Source organism: Ovis aries, chromosome 2 (assembly GCF_016772045.2).
Source record: "Ovis aries strain OAR_USU_Benz2616 breed Rambouillet chromosome 2, ARS-UI_Ramb_v3.0, whole genome shotgun sequence".
In the NCBI taxonomy this organism is placed as follows: Eukaryota; Metazoa; Chordata; class Mammalia; order Artiodactyla; family Bovidae; genus Ovis; species Ovis aries.
Window position 1 is genome coordinate 139,619,290 of NC_056055.1, and position 16,863 is coordinate 139,636,152.

Here is a 16,863-nt window from a genome sequence, read left to right on the forward strand (position 1 = left end):
CAGCTTATTAAAAAGCAGAGACATTACTTTGCCAGCAAAAGGTCCATCTAGTTTAAAGACTATGGTTTTTCCAGTGGTCATGTATGAATGTGAGAGTTGGACTATAAAGAAAGCTGAACGCCAAAGAACTGATGCTTTTGAATTGTGGTGTTGGAGAAGACTCTTGAAAGTCCCATGGACTGCAAGGAGATTCAACCAGTCCATCCTAAAGGAAATCAGTCCTGAATGTTCATTGGAAGGACTGATATTGAAACTGAAACATCAACCCTTTGGCTACCTGATGCGAAGAGCTGACTCATTTGAAAAGACCCTGACGCTGGGAAAGACTGAAGGCAGGAGGAGAAGGGGATGACAGAGGATGCGATGGCTGGATGGCATCACTGACTTAATGGACATGAGTCTGGGTAAACTCTGGGAGTTGGTGATGGACAGGGAGGCCTGGCATGCTGTGGTCCATAGGGTTGCAAAGAGTCAGACTGAGCATCTGAACTGAACTGAACTGAAGCTGTATCTGAGTTCAGAGGAATTTCTTATACCTAACTCTTTCTACTCTACTAATTCAGAGTAAACACCATAGAAAAAAAATGCCCTGGAGAAATATATAAGTCTTTTATTTACTTTGCTTCACACATACTCTTATTGAAAAAGAGTACTCTCATTGGATCTGGAGTGTAATATTTATCACTACCTCAAAATACTTCAGTATGGCAGAGAATAGAGAATATTCAGTCAAATCCTTCAAATTTTTAAAAACATTATTTTAACTCTAAGATTTGCAAACGTCAATTGGCAGGCTGTTACAAGAATGACTGCTTCTATGCTCAAGAAACAAGGGCAAGTTTCTTGAGTATGTCTTATATAATTAAAATATTTAAACTGACTATTTCTGGACTTAAATGTTTCTAGATATTAGAACAATCAAGTTGCCAAGAAAGCTGAACTCAGTTTTTGGCCACCCGGCATTGGTAAGATTCCATCACACTATAAAGAAAAAGACTATGTAACATACAGAGAGATCTCTCTTAAAGGCTTCTTTCAACATGCCAAGAAAGAGAGATAAAACCAGATTAAGAATCTTTGCTAAAAAAACCCTAAAAACATCCTTGCTATACAGATCTACAGTTATATCTAAACAAAAATCTAGCTTTTATTTGACAGATTTAATAATCTGTTGCAAATACTTCATCTCTAAAAAAGTTCCCACTAAAAACTACTTTGATTTTTACCTGAGGATGCTTGTAACAGGACAACCAATCCTGTAGGTCTGTCTTCAGAGGAGGGCCCACTCTGTCCACAAATAACACAATCATATACTGCCTCAGAAACTTGAGGTTCTGCTGTGGCGATCTCCATGGGAATATCACTCTCTGGAGAATCTGAGGAAAAAAAGTTGCAATCTTAATTCCTGAAAAGAAAATCTCTCTTTAATAAAATTATGAAAAAAAAAAATCAAGCTCAAATAATTTGGAACTTCAGTATCAATAAATTATATAGTAATAAAACTATGGGAAAATTATCTTGCTAAAATAAAATGTTTACTCATAAAAGACAAAATTACAAAGAATGGATGTTATGAAAGACTTCCGATTCCTGGGTTGGGAAGATCCCCTTGAAGAGGAAATAGTAACCTACTCCAGTATTCTTGACTGGGAAATCCCATGGATAGAGAAGCCTGGTGTGCTACAGTCCATGGGGTCACAAAGAGTTGGATGTGACTTAGCGACTAAAACAACAAGAACTCTTCTAATGTTGTATCTATACATAAAATTAAAATGAATAACACAGATACAAAGGTATTTGTATCTAAAAATACTGTTTTAATATTATAATAAGGAAATAAGGAAGAGGTCATTTGCTTTAATTTTCTTTGAAGTACTTCAGAGGGAAAATTTATAATAACATGGCAGGTCTTGAAAAGAAATGGCAATATTTACTAGGAGATAAAAGGGGAAAAAACTTTTTCTTTTTTAATTGTAGTGATTATATCTTAGTGATAATAATTATCAATATGTATTTATATAGGATAAACATTTCGATATGACCATACATATAATAAAACAAAACTATAACAGAAAATAAGAGCAATCCTTTGGTGATATGTCATTAACAGCAAGAAATAAAATACTGAGTCAACAACCATTTCAGATAAAAATTCATAGTGGCAAAAGAAAGGAGTAGAGGGGATTGGGAAGATCAAAGAAGCAGAAATTATTTATGACATGTTTAAAAGATGGAGGCATATCTAAATAAATATGTAAAAAAAAAGAAACAGAAAAAGAAAGGTGTCAAGTTTATATATGTTTTAATAAGATTTCCTGCAGATAAATATATATCAGATATTTATTAAGACTGAGAGGAAAAGGGGTGAAACCTAAAATAGAACTTTGGATAATGTGCAAGATTAATGGAAATTTTAAATAAGCCAATGAAGAGATCTAAAGCTTAAAGTGGTCTTGTATATTCTCCCTCAATATCTCTCCCCTAGTATCTCTCTATCTCTCCCTCTCAATCATACCACTTATTTAAGAATAAGTCTGGGGTTGCCTACTGGAGAAGGAGACAGCCCACCTGGAACAGAGCCCAGTTGTCCTACCAGCTCAGGCCAGTCCCAACCAACCAACTATCAGATCATTCTTAGAACATGCTTTGTGTTTGTGTTTATGGATTTTTGTGGCTGAAAGGAGGAAAGAATGGGAAACTGATATAGGGATGATATATTTAGTGCCCTCAGAACATGGGAAATATGTTTTTGCTTGGAAACCTTATGCCTATGCTGGGGAACAGACAACTGCAAAACACAAGTATCTGGAGAAAAGGGAAATCTCTTGCTCTGTTGGTGGGAATGTAAATTGATACAGCCACTATGAAGAACAGTATGGAGATTCCTTAAAAAACTAAACACAAAACTACCATATGCCCCAACAATCCCAATACTGGGCACAGACACTGAGAAAAGCAAAACTGAAAGAGACGCATGTACCCCAATGTTCCCTGTAGCTAGGACATGGAAACAACCCATGTTCATGCATAAAGAAGCTGTAGTACATATATACGATGGAATGTTACTCAGCCATAAAACGACCACATTTGAGTCAGTCCTAATGAAGTGGATGAGCCTAGAGCCTGTTAGACAGAGTGAAGTGAGTCAGAAAGAGAAAAACAAATATCGTACATTAACGCATATATACGGAATCTATTTGCAGGACAGCAATGGAGATGCAGACATAAAGAACAGACTTGTGGACACAGTGGGGGAAGGAGAGGGTGGGATGAACTGAGAGCAGTATGGGAATATATACATTACCGTATGTAAAACAGCTAGCCAGTGGAAATTTGCTGTATGATGCAGGGAACTCAAATCAGGTGCTCTGTGACAACATAGAGGGCTAGGATGGGATGGGAGGTGGGACGGAGATTCAAGAGGGAGGGGGACGTATGTATACCTATGGCTGATTCATGTTGATGTATAGCAGAGACCAACACAATATCGTAAAGCAATTATCTTCCAATTAAAAATAAACAAATTAAAAGAAGAAGTATCACAGGGCAAAGTGTGGTCTGCAGCCTAGGGGCAGGCACAGAGAATCTTCTTTACTGCATAAATTGATCCTTGGTTTTAAGAACATATAATACACTTTAACTTTTAACTACAACTGAGTATTTGCTCGGATCTTACTAGGTGAATTACTACTCATAAACTAAACATGCTACTGGAGCTTACTGCTTTCTGCTGGAAGCCCGTGACAACTGCCACAACTGCAAAACTCCTGCTGGGCAACATCATTAATTCTGGTAAAGATGCACAGTACTGTCCTGATCTGGTCATCATTTTTTGCTACTAACATTCTTACTTTCCTCTGCTTTTTTTTTTCTTAACTTGGTATAGAGAGGGACTTCTCATTCCATTTTGAAAATATATCATTTAAATATAATTTTAGTTTTGCAGAAAAGTTTTGAAGCCACTACACAGAGTTCTCATCAACCTCATACCTGGTTTCCCCTTAAATCTTACATCAGCATGATATGACTATCACAATGAACTAATATTGATATATTATCGAGCAATTTTATTGATATAATACTGATGAATTAAAGTCCATATTTCCTTCAGATTTCCTTAGTTTCTACCTAACGCTCCCTCTTTTTTTTTGAAGATCCCATCCAGAACAGTGTATTACATTTAGCCGTCATGTCTCCTTAGGCTACTCTTAGCTGTGGCAGTTTCTTAAGAAACTGTTGTTCTGATGACCTTAAAAGTTTTGAGAAGTACTGATCAGGTACTCTGTACAACATTCCTCAACTGTAACTTGTCTGATACTTTTCTCAAGATTAGTCTGAGGTTATGGTTATAAGTGAGGAGGACCACAAAGGTAAAGTACCATTCTCATCAACATCGTATCAATGGTATATAATATCAATATGATCAATTACTGCTTATATGGACATTAACCATCTCATTTGGGTAGCATTATGGTCATTTCATAATGTATGCAAATACCAAATTACAAAGTAGTACACCTGAAAATGAGCTTCCCAGGCGGCTCAGTGGTAAACAATCTCCCTGCCAATGCAGGAGACACAGGAGATGTGGGTTCAAGTTCTGGGCCAGAAAGATCCCCTGGAGGAGGAAATAGCAACCCACTCCGGTATTTTTATCTGGAAAATCCCATCGACAAAGGAAGCTGGCTGGCTACAGTCCATGGGGTCACAAAGAGCTGGACACACATACACACCCGTGAAACTAATATAATACTGTACACCAACTATATTTCAATTATTTTAAAAAGGAAACATGGGACTTCCTTGATGATCCAATGGTTAAAACTCCTTGCTCCTGATGCAGCTGGCAGTTCAATCTGTGGTTAGGGAACTAAGATCCCACATGCTCTGCCTCTTGGAAAAAGAAAAGAAGGGGAGGCAAAGCAAACTGCATAGCATTATATATAGTAAAATTTTATTTCAGGAAAGACAAATAGAAACAAATCCATTTACATAATTTTTATATGTATTCATATGAAACAAGAAAGCCTATTTATAATGGTTTACCCCAAAGGGTTGAGCTTTAAAAGAGAAGGTAGGAAGAAATGATCAGCTTTGCTTTCATACAGCTTTGTATATGTTAAGCATATATATTTTTAAATGTTTTGGCTTGATATCAGTGTGTGTCTTATTTATGGAACAAATAACCAAAACATAATTTATATTTGTGGGTTGTACTGTTTAATACACCACATCACAGATGACTGACTTAAAATGACAGATACAGCACTATCCCTCAAAAGTGAACAAATTTATGATCAGAACAACCAACACAGAAAAGTAGTCTATCCACAAGATCTGCTTTCTAATTTAAGTGAAAAGAAATTCAGTTCGTTTCTATTCAGTTGAGAGAATAAGAATTTCACAAGGTGATAGGGCAAAGTTTATAGTAATTTATAAAAGAATAACATAGATCCAACAGCAATAGATAAATAGGACTAGTGCACTCTATGCATTCCAATGCCACAAGCAGATCAGTCTTACCTAAAAGAAAGCAAGTCTACAACTGTGCCTGATTCCAAGGAAATATAAGAATATCAAAGAGGCTAGTTTATGATACAACCAAACTCTAAAGTAGCAAAAAAAAAAAAAATGTGTCAGGGAAAAAGAAGCAGTTAAAGATGTAAAGAGCATCCTTTTTCATAATAAGAGAAATGCTAATTAAAACTAGACCAGATACCATTTCTTTTCACCAATAAGATTAGCAAAAATACAAAAGTTTGACAACATATTCTAATAACAAGGATGTAGGTAAACTGCTGTTCTGACACACTGTTGATGGGAATACTAAATGGTACAACCCTTAAAAGGGTAATTTGGCAATATGTAGCAAAATTACATATGTGTTTACCCTGATCCAGCAATCCCACATATAGAAATGTATCTTACATATATATTACCAAAATATATAAAGATACATGCCACAAAGATATTTACTGCAGTACAACTTATATTGCAAAAGACTGGAAATAACCCAAATGTCCAATAATAGAAGACCATTTGAATGAACTACTGATGGGGGAGGTGAGGGTGGGGATCTACCATACAGGTAGAAAAAAGAATAAAGAATATCTCTATATGCTGCATGATGGGATCTCCAGGATATAACATTAAATGAAGAAAGCAAGGCAGAAGAAGTGTATGTTAACATACATACATAGTATGTTATCATTTACCTAAGAAGGGGACACTAGGGATGTAAATATTTTTATATTTCAATATATTTATATCCCCAACCCTCTCTTTTTCTTATGTAAATTGTTTTTAAAAAAATGGAAGGATAAACCTCAAATTAAACTGTATTATTAAATAATGAAACAAACAGCTCTTTCCATAACTAACAACAATAAAAGTCAACCAAATCCTGACACATGCCAGCTCAAGCTTGGACTACCCCAGTTTCCAAATGAAATCTTAAAGGATGGGTACTGTAGACAGTTACTATTTCTTTTTTTTTTTGACAGTTACTATTTCTATCTGAAGTGAAAGTGTTAGTCACTCAGCCATGTGGGACTCCTTGTGACCCCCCAAAGACTCTAACCCACCAGGCTCCTCTGTCCATGTGATTTCCCACGCAAGAACACTGGAGTGGGTAGCCACTCTCTTCTCCAGGGTATCTTCCCAACCCAGGGATTGAATGGGTAGAACCTGGGTCTCCTGCACTGCAGGCAGATCCTTTACCATCTGAGCCCCCAGGGAAGCCTATCACTTGGTATTTATTATCTCATCTGTTTACAGCAGGACTCAATTCTTGCTTAGAGAATCATACCATCGCCACTTTTGATTCATGTAACTGGAGTGGAGCTAACCTTATAATCAGGCTAGACCAACAGAGTCACAGCAAGGATTTTTGTTTCAGTTATTTGAAAAGAAGTATTCTTTTCATTCTAATTTAAAAATAAATAAATAAAACTTGGCAAACACAATGACTATCCTTCTATCTTATACCTTAAGCCTCAATCAATCAATCGTCAGTCTACTAATTCTCACTTTGCAACTATTCTCATAACTGTCCCTTTCTGTCTCCAGGCTACCAACCTGGGGGAGTAAGTAGGGGAGAGACTTCACTCTCCTCAGTTTGCTTCACATATGAGAAATAGCAAAGAGCAGGCAAAGCTTGCTGATCAGTAGCCCAGATTCCACCATTTACCACTGTATAACCTCAGACAAATTTCTTAACTTAAATTTAGGTATGGAATATTGCCATCTATCTCACGTGTCTATCAAGACAAACAAGTCAATATACAGAATGTGTTTAGCACAGCGCTGGTTACATAGTTAACATACAAATACATATATATCATCATCATCCCCCCAAATTCATACTATTAGACCCAGACTCAAATATAGAAAAGGTTTTGTGTACACAATGTTTACAATAATTACATTTTTTTTAAAAAACTAAAATTAAATTATGATGGAATGATTACAGAATAAAAATAATAATAGTAATAACCAATGCTTAAAAACACTTATGCACCAAGCACTGTTTTAAATGTTTGAAATGTGTACCATTACATTCAGTCTTCACCACAACCGTATGAGGTAGGTAGTATAACGATCTCGTTTTAACTATGTGAAAACCAATGCAGAGAGTAAATTACTCCAGGTAATGGAATGGCTGTGATATGAACTTGGCAGTAATGCTCCAGAGTCCATGATCATAACCACAACATGCTACCTCTCCAATGCAGTAAAACCACAGTTACTAGGAATTTTAATAATAATATAGGAACATGTTTATGCTAAAATGTTGGACAAAAAGACATGATAAAAAATTGTATTACACAGTATCATCTGTAATACCTATGTCTTCTCGATGGTGAGATTAGGGATAAAACTCATCCTTCTTTATGTTTTTCTGTACCATATAACTTGTACGATTAAATATTGTATGTTTAAGATCTCTCACAGCTCCATTGGTAAAGAAACTGCTTGCTATGCAGGGGACCCTAGTTTGATTCCTGAGTCCGGAAGATCTCCTGGAGAAGGGAAAGGCTACCCACTCCAGTATTCTGGCCTGGAGAATTCCATGGACTGTATAGCCCATGGGGTTGCAAAGAGTCGGACATGACTGAGCAACTTTCACTTCAAGATCAGAAAATAATTTCCAAAATACATTCTTACTCTATATTAAGCATCTAAACTCTCCCTTGAACAACTATGTTGGATTTCAGCCATATCTGTTTGATACACCTTAATGAATCAAGGTCTAACAACGTGACTTCTACACCTGTGGTGGTAATGGTGCTCAGGTCATGTCCAACTCTTTGCGATTCCATGGACTACAGACCCCCCACCCCGGCCCCCGGGCTCCTCTGTCCATGGAATTTTCCAGGCAAGAATACTGGAGTGGGTTGCCACTTCATGATCCAGGGGATCCTCCCAACTCAGGGATTGAACCCATGTCTCTTGCACCTCCTGCACTGGCAGGCAGATTCTTTACTACTGTGCCACCTGGGAAGCCCATGACTTCTACACCTAGATGGCGAGTAAAAATAAACAATGAGGGACAGTGATCAGGAGAGAAGGAACTGCAGAGGTTGAGTCTTTTCATATAGGAAACTTGATAACTACAAAAAGGAATTATCAACAGATAAGTAAGAATACTAATCACAAAGCAGAAATCTGTTGCATTCAGAGAGAAAAGTGTCTGTCCTTAAATTTTTACCTACTAATGTACAATATTGATTTGAGGATTTATAAAGTACTGCATGTTATAAATTTGAAATACTTTAAATACTAAGTTACGAGACTAGAAATCTCAGGAGAAGATCTCTCACACACAAAAATAAAGCCCAAATAAGAAAGAAACAGGTGGGAGGGGGGTTCAGGATTGGGAACTCATGTACACCCATGGCAGATTCATGTCAATGCATGGCAAAACCAATACAGTCTTGTAAAGTAAAATAAAGTAAAAATAAAAATTAAAAAAAAAAAAGAAAAAAAGAAACAACTACAGAATGCTTACAATAGTAACACAGACGGGAAATAAGGCAAAAAGACAAAAGGCATCTGACAAAGCAGAGGACTGGACTGAGATTGAATTGTGTCTACATTGAAGACAAATATTACCTCAGGTGTGGACTCTGCTTCATGTGTTCATGAGAATATATATGCCACATGCAAATGCGGAGCGTAATCAGAGGCAGTGAGACACAGAACTCTGCAATTTTTATCCTGAGCAAAGTATGAAAATGAGATCTCAAACAGGTTTTAGGGGTCAAACAGATCTCTCTGGGAAGGGAATGAGCATAAATAAAAGGAACACACAAATCTGAATGGCCCAGAATCCCACTGGCATGGCCATAATCAACACAAATGAACCAAACGCTCATGAATCTCTATCACCTCACCTGTCACCACTGCAGCATGCAAGAACCGGGACTAGGCGAGAGCGGAGCCCTTTATCCTGATGACTTCTGTGAATTGCCTCTGTTTGCTAGCAATCATGTCTGCCTGATCCCTCAATTGCTGTTCCTGTGCCCTGGCTACTGCCAAAAAAGATCAAACCTTCCAAAAAGTAGTAAGATTTAGGACAGCAAGTCAATAACTTTGCAGACTAATGACATTCAAATTGATGATCTTGAACATAACTGGACCCTAAGGATTGCTTATCAACTTTTATACTTAGCCTGGATGAGCAACATCTCCCACTTTCATTGGCAGCTTCTCCCAACTTCAGATGGTATTCTTTTCACTCAGCAAAACTCACCTTTTACTTGGCCCTGTGAACTGAAGCAACTGAGTGATCACCTGAAGACTTTCCCTACCCCTAAAGGAACTTACCTCTATCTCCATCCATGCTTTCCCTCTCCTCTCCCATCTGCTCAGGGAATGAGGTGGCCATTCTCCTATTCAAGACAATACTACCTAACCTCTTCTGGATACTTTGCTTAATCAATTCCTCAGAAAATTGTTTTTGTTTTATCTCAGTTGGGAGTGGGAGGCAACAGATAAAAACAATTTCTAAAAACAGTACTCACTAAGCTTTTTTTCTTAGCTCCTAAGGTTGCAAAGAAACAAATCAAACTGTTTATCAAACCGTTACATTAACTCCCCCCAAAATGCTGCTCTCAAGTGACTTCAGAACACAGAGCTTTTGACTATTACCTTTAGTAGAATTAACAACGGATAAAATGGTCTGTAAACAATTTCAAATTTTTTTAATTTTAATTCAATGATTTCACTGTTTAACATAATACCCAGGTTGGTATTTTGAAGCTCTTTTCTTTACTTGAAAGAAAAAGTGATTTGCTTGCATATGGTGTATTGTGCTTGAGTAGGAGAATATTCTAAATCCTAGGACATGTATGTTGAAGTATTTAGGAGTAAAGTATCATAATGTCTATAACTTACTTCATCTAGTAGAGGAAGAAAGAGAGTGAGTCAAAGAACAAATTAAGAAAAATGTTAACTAGGTGACATGGTACATGGTAATTTGTAATACTATTCCTTCAGTTTTTCTGTATATTTGAAACTTTTCATAAGAATAAACAGCACGTATGAAATTAACTCATTTTGGCTAAAAAATACCTTTATACACAAATATACTCAGAAAAAGATTTGTAAGGATATAGCCTAGATTAGGAAATCTGATAGTAAAAATATAGGTATTATTTTATTTTTGATTATATGTGTTTTCTAAGTTTCCATAATAAAAATTTAATGCTTTTATGATAACAGAAATTTTAACTTTATACATTATAATCGCAAATATTAGTGAGTGGCTAATCAAGACTGAAGACTGAGCACATACTTTTATCTCCACTCCTTTTAAAAAATCACTGAAATAAAAGTAAAGGTATAGATAAAGAAATATTCCCATAAGAATACAGAAAAATGATGGCATCATGAAAGAGTTTCACCAACTAACAAATAAGAGATGTCAGTAAAATTTCCAAAAGGTTAGAGGAGATGGAGACACGCTGACAATACAAGAAAGTCATAATAGCTACAACCACGTATGTATTATGAGAAAGTTACAGAAAGGAAGAACTGATAGGTCCGTTAGAAGAATGTCAAATCTGGGCTCAGAATCAGTCAGTGAGGCAGAGGATAGGAGCCTTAAGCATCAAGCGATTCTGAAAGCAGAATAATTAATCAGAAGTCTATGTACAAAACTTCACTACTCAGCAACCCATTCCCTCCCCAACTTTGACTGATACAGCACTCAGATAATTTGGCATTTACCTTAAGGAGAAAAAAAATGACTTTCTCAAAGGAACTGAACATGCTGCTTGGAGAGTAAGAGGGTTTTCTAATTGAATGTTAACATCTGGGGGCCTAAAGAGAGTAGTCGGCAATCCTCCCACCGAGATCTAAGTCTGAGAGTCAACCCGCCTCATCCATACATAGGCTAAAGAGAATTACTAGGATCAAACCTATTTAGACCTCAGCAGGGTAACAGATGATCTTTTCAGAGGAATCAAGAATTACCAGGCAAACGAGGGAAACTAACCAACATAAAAGAGTAACTTAAATTTCTAAGCAATTCAGAAGGATAAAGGATAATTGAGAGAGCGCTAAAACATTCAGAAAGATTTTAGAACAAATTCTTCTGACAAAGACCAAGATGTTAAAGAGAACAAACCTCTAAGCATGTAAAGCAAGAAGATATAAAAAAGACACAGAAGATTAAAACATCAATCTAAGAGATCCACTATCCAAATAATCAGAGTCCCATCAAAGAGAATAAAGAAAATATATGGGGAAAAGTATCATAATAGGTTTCTACTGCTGTTTAACAAATTACCCAAAATCCAGTGGCCTAAAACAATAGTTTTCTGAGGGTCAGGAATCTGGGAGCAATTTAGCTTGATGGTTCTGGCTCAGGATCTCTTGTGAGATCGCTATTAAACAAACAGCTGGACAGTATCATCTAAAAACCTGAATGGGGCTGCCAGATTCACATTCAGGCTCATTCACAGGACTGCTGGCCAGAGGCCTCAGTCCCTAACCACTTAGGCTCCTCCACTGGGCTGCTAACAACATGGCAGCTGGCTTTCCCCAGAATAAGTAATCTGAGAGAGAGAAAAGCCGTCAAGACAGAAGTCACCATATCTGTCATAACCTAATCTCGGAAATGACATATCATCACTTCTGCCATGCCCCAGTGGTCATGAACACCAATTCTGACACAATGTCAGAGTAGAGCACGCAGGGCATAAAAACTAGGCAGTATGGATCATGGAGGGTCATCTTGGAAGATGGCTATACTAGTTATCAAGAAAATCCTAGGAAATATTTTTCTCAGAGCTTCTGATACATGACTTTTCAGCCTGAAAAGGTCCATTAAGTACTAAGGAGAATGAAAAAGATTCACCTAGATACATATCATAAAACTTCATATCTCTAAGAATCAAACAGTTATAAAAGTGTCACAGGAAAGGGAAAAAAATGCTAACTCACAAAGAAATAAGAATCAAATTACCACTACACTTTTTATCAAATTAACGGTAAAAGACAAGGGAGTAAGTCCTTTATCAGGTGTAACAAAAAATGTGTATTAACAGGGAATTTTACATTCATCCAAATGAACAATCAAGCATGATAGCAAACCAGAGTCCCATCTGGAAATAAAAAGAATTAGAAAGTTTAACTTCCAGCATAAGCATTTCTGGGAATATACTTGCACTCCAATAAAACAAGACCTCCAAAAAGAGATAAGATGCAGGAAACATCAGATAAACCCTGTAAGAGGAAAATTCCAAGGTAATAGCTGTAAAGCATGCCTACAGAGCAAATGGACCAGACTGGAACAGAATTCTATGCAAAGGACAGTATGATTGAGTGGGCAGAATAACAGGGATATCACAAAGGCATGTTAGAAAAAAGGGTAGTTGGAAACTTCAGGAAAAACAAAAGACTATAACAAATAGAAATGAGTAAAGGGTGGTATAGTTTAAGCAATTCCAAGACTGTAAGAAAAGAGGCTATGTACTAAATACAATCTCCTTAATGCGGTCTAGGAGTCAGGTCACTGGAGTCAAAAAAAATAAATGAATACTAGGCTACTATTTCGGAGAAGGCAATGGCACCCCACTCCAGTACTCATGCCCGGGAAATCCCATGGATGGAGGAGCCTGGTAGGCTACAGTCCATAGGGTCGTGAAGAGTCAGACACAACTGAGTGACTTCACTTTCACTTTCACTTTTCATTTCCATGCATTGGAGAAGGAAATGGCAACCCACTCCAGTATTCTTGCCTGGAGAATCCCAGGGACGGGAGCCTGGTGGGCTGCCGTCTATGGGGTCGCACAGAGTCAGACAAGGCTGATGTGACTTAGCAGCAGCAGGCTATTATTTAGCCCTGAAATCAGCAGCATTCAAAAAGTTATCTTGAATGTTTTTCAACATTTAGAATAAACCTTTGAATGGAAGACTTGGCTGCAATTGCAAAATAAAATGTTAGCAATGTTCATTTAAAAGAAAACAAGTTGACTTCCCTGGTGGTAGAGTGTCTAAGAATCCACCTGCTAATGCAGGGCACATAGGTTTGATCCCTGGTCCAGGAAGATTCCACATGCCACAGAGCAACTAAGTCTGTGCACAGGAACTACTGAGTCCACGCTCTGGAGCCTGCCAGGTCGCAACTACTGAGTCTGCCTGCTGAAGTTTGTGTGCCTACAGCCCATGCTTCACAAGATAAGCCACCACACTGAGAAGCCTACGCACCGTAACGCAGACCCCATTCACTGCAACTAGAGAAAAGCCAGCACACAGCAACAAAGGCCCGGCACAACCAAAAATAATAAATAAATAAAAAGATATGTTAAAAAAGAAAACAAGTAACTTCTAAAAAGCAGAAGGTAGTGATGATGAAAAGAAAAATGAAAGACAGGGGTGCCTATTAGTTCATTTTATATGAAGAGATATGAAGAAACTGGCTATAGATAGAACACTTAATAGACATTATAATTATCTTTAATGTGTAAAAACCAAAAAATTCTAAGTACCCATTTTTGGAAAGAAGGAGGAAGAGAAAACATAGAAAAAGGAAAAGCAGTACCATGAACTAAATCGTCATCTTTCACACAAGAACTGATTTGCTATCAGTTAATCCAATAAACAGAACTTAGTATACTTTACATCAAAGTTATATCCTGAACATAAACTCCACTGTTGATGGTTTACAACGCATGCGAAATCTGGACTGACCCTCCTCTTCTGAACATCAGTTATGTGTGCTTATGTGCATGAGAATGTATTTGCATGTTTGTACATTCTTATATGTCAGCATTTTTGTCTAAAATTGAAAAAAAGAGAGAGGGAAATCATTGAAATGCAAGCAGTAGTCAGGGAAAGGAGTATCCTGTTAACTGAAGACAGATTAGTCGAGATTTAATCTATTTCTCCTATGTCTGTAAAAGATTACTCACAGCAATCTACTATCACACAGGAAAATGGCATCCTCTCTCACTGTAAAATGCTAATACTAATCCTAATGGAAATGAGAGGTGCACCTGATTTTAAGAAACAGTGAATGTATAAACAACCAGAGAAACTCAAAGTATCTGAAAACTACTTTAAGGATCTTAGAATAATTTCACAGGAAAAAAATCAGAGTAAGTAAGTTCATATTGATGAACCTTATAAATCTAAAGGGCAGTTTAACAGAAGGGAGCAGCAGAATACTACTGTATTACTACCATCAAGAACTTTCTAACAACTGCAGCTAACTCAACAACAGAATGGACCACCTAGGTCTGATCTTCCATCACTCCATTGTTTAAATAAAGACCAGAAATCACCTGTCTATAATGTTAAAAACTGATGGATGAGTGGACTGGATAAGTACTATGGTAATAACTGTAAGTCTGAGTGTTCTAAACTAATAAATTTTGACTTACCAACATCCATGGCAGTTTCCATGAAGCTTTTCTGTCGTGATGCAAACTCTGCAAGCAATTTCTGCTGTCTTTCTCTAGCTTTTTGTCGCCTATATTAAACAGAAATGAAGTGTTAAGTACCAGAAACACTTAAGACGTATCTACTATCTTTCAGGAGTAAATAATGTATGAAAGGGTCCCTGTCACACAGTTAAGAACAACCAAATTTTTGTATTGTGTTTTAAACTTCATGTAAAGTTTTACTGTCCTTAAAGGATTCTGCTGCTTTAAAATGGTCTGAAAATCACTAGGTGTAACAGGTAAAAATTAAAGAAAAAATTTACTTTAAAATGTGAAATAATAATTAAAGTCGACAAAAAATTTTCCAACTACACAATTTCCTAAGTATATGTCAGTTCATAGCAAGAGCAAGAAGAGCTTTAGCTAACACTCATAATTTAACCCCAGGTACAAATAATAGCAACCTCATTGCTAGAAGAAACTATTATGTTAAGCTATGAATAGAATCTAAAAGGTAAAAATAGTCAGATTTACTGTTACCTTAAGAAAAGGTCTCTCCTAAAAGAGGATTAACAAAGAGCCAGGAAGTTTTTAGTTTCTACTATACAATAGTACAAATTTGGCTTATTTTCTTGAAGTAAAAGAAAATCAATAAATTCACTTTATTCTATTTATTAATTATCCCTTATCTACTTCCAAAGAGCATTTTAATCTGAGGTTAACTGCAAAAAAAAAAAAAGAGTGTAACATGTATAAAAAAATAAAAATAAACTAATAAAGACAGGAGAGAGGCTTCCCCAGATTTAAAGATGCTAGCAATACTAATAAGCATAAAATTCTACCCCCAGCAAGGTAAGGGCAATAAAATAATTCAACACAAGAGAGGAGGGAGAGGAAGGAAAAAAAAGATTAAAAGGTGCGTTATATATTAACTCATCGGGAAAGACAAATTTTTCATTTGGAACAAAACTCAAAAAGGAATTTATTACAGCCCATGATATAAAGGATATTAAAAACATGATGGATGCAATACACTATAGCAGTTTCTTTTAATGACTATTCATTGTATCTATCTACTACAAACGAATTTTATTAACCTGAGATTCTATGAAGTAATTTCTATGGGAATCCTAAAAGAATTCAGTTATTAATCCGAAATGATTCAAAGATACAAAAGACAGAATTCAGAAGAATGGAATGATAATAGTAATTTTAAGATTATTCACACATCTCCTCCCACCCACTTAGTGGAGATAATCACAAACATCTATAAAGTCAAGTACTATGTATCAGTTTACCCTAAGTTACATATATTTGCCAATACAGTTCAAGAGATTTTTAACATTCCTTTACTAATATTTACCTTAAATATAACTTAGGGTCCACATAAGAAAACTTATTTTATTATCTATTTTGTAAAAACAACTCTTATATTTTTATATTTAAGCCAAAATATTGTCATCCAGGGTGATCACTCAGTCTACTCATCAAGCTTGACTCCCAAAGACATTAGCCATTTAAAAATATTAAAAACCACTCCTGTCTCCTTCCTTCCTGAATATGGAAGGTGACACAGTGGCCTAGGACAGGGTGTCAAGACCCAGTAGCCTGGCACAGGAGGGTATTCCTGCAGGGAAAAGTTATAAGGAACTGGTTACATATGAGGGAACTAATAAAAAATTAATACTATTAAGGATTATAGGGATCAGGTTTCTCACTGTGGGACTAGAGATTATAATTTGAAAAGAGCGAAAAGATGAATAAATACTATGGTGTTGGATTAGAACTGGGATTATCAAGTTGAACTCACAGTCATAGTTTTTAATACCTCTCTCTCCCCTCACTATATCCCCCTCTTGTACACACACTTTTTGCCCACTAAGAGAGTCTGTGAATGAGCTCATTAGAATGAGTGCATAGACTGGTTTCTAAGTAACATTCTCTACTAACAGTAACCAAGACTCTTCAGACA

The 16,863-nt window shown here is 36.5% G+C and overlaps 1 protein-coding gene across 1 annotated transcript in view; it reads right to left on the reverse strand.

Moving 5' to 3' along the window:
- Window positions 1–16,863, reverse strand: part of UBR3 (ubiquitin protein ligase E3 component n-recognin 3) — a 199,292-nt gene that overhangs the window by 65,692 nt on the left and 116,737 nt on the right. The window contains exons 24-25 of the mRNA XM_060409777.1: window positions 14,892–14,980; window positions 1,227–1,376 (exon numbers count right to left, since the gene is read on the reverse strand). Of these exons, the coding sequence (XP_060265760.1) occupies window positions 1,227–1,376; window positions 14,892–14,980 (239 nt within the window). The remainder of the gene's footprint in view (window positions 1–1,226; window positions 1,377–14,891; window positions 14,981–16,863) is intronic.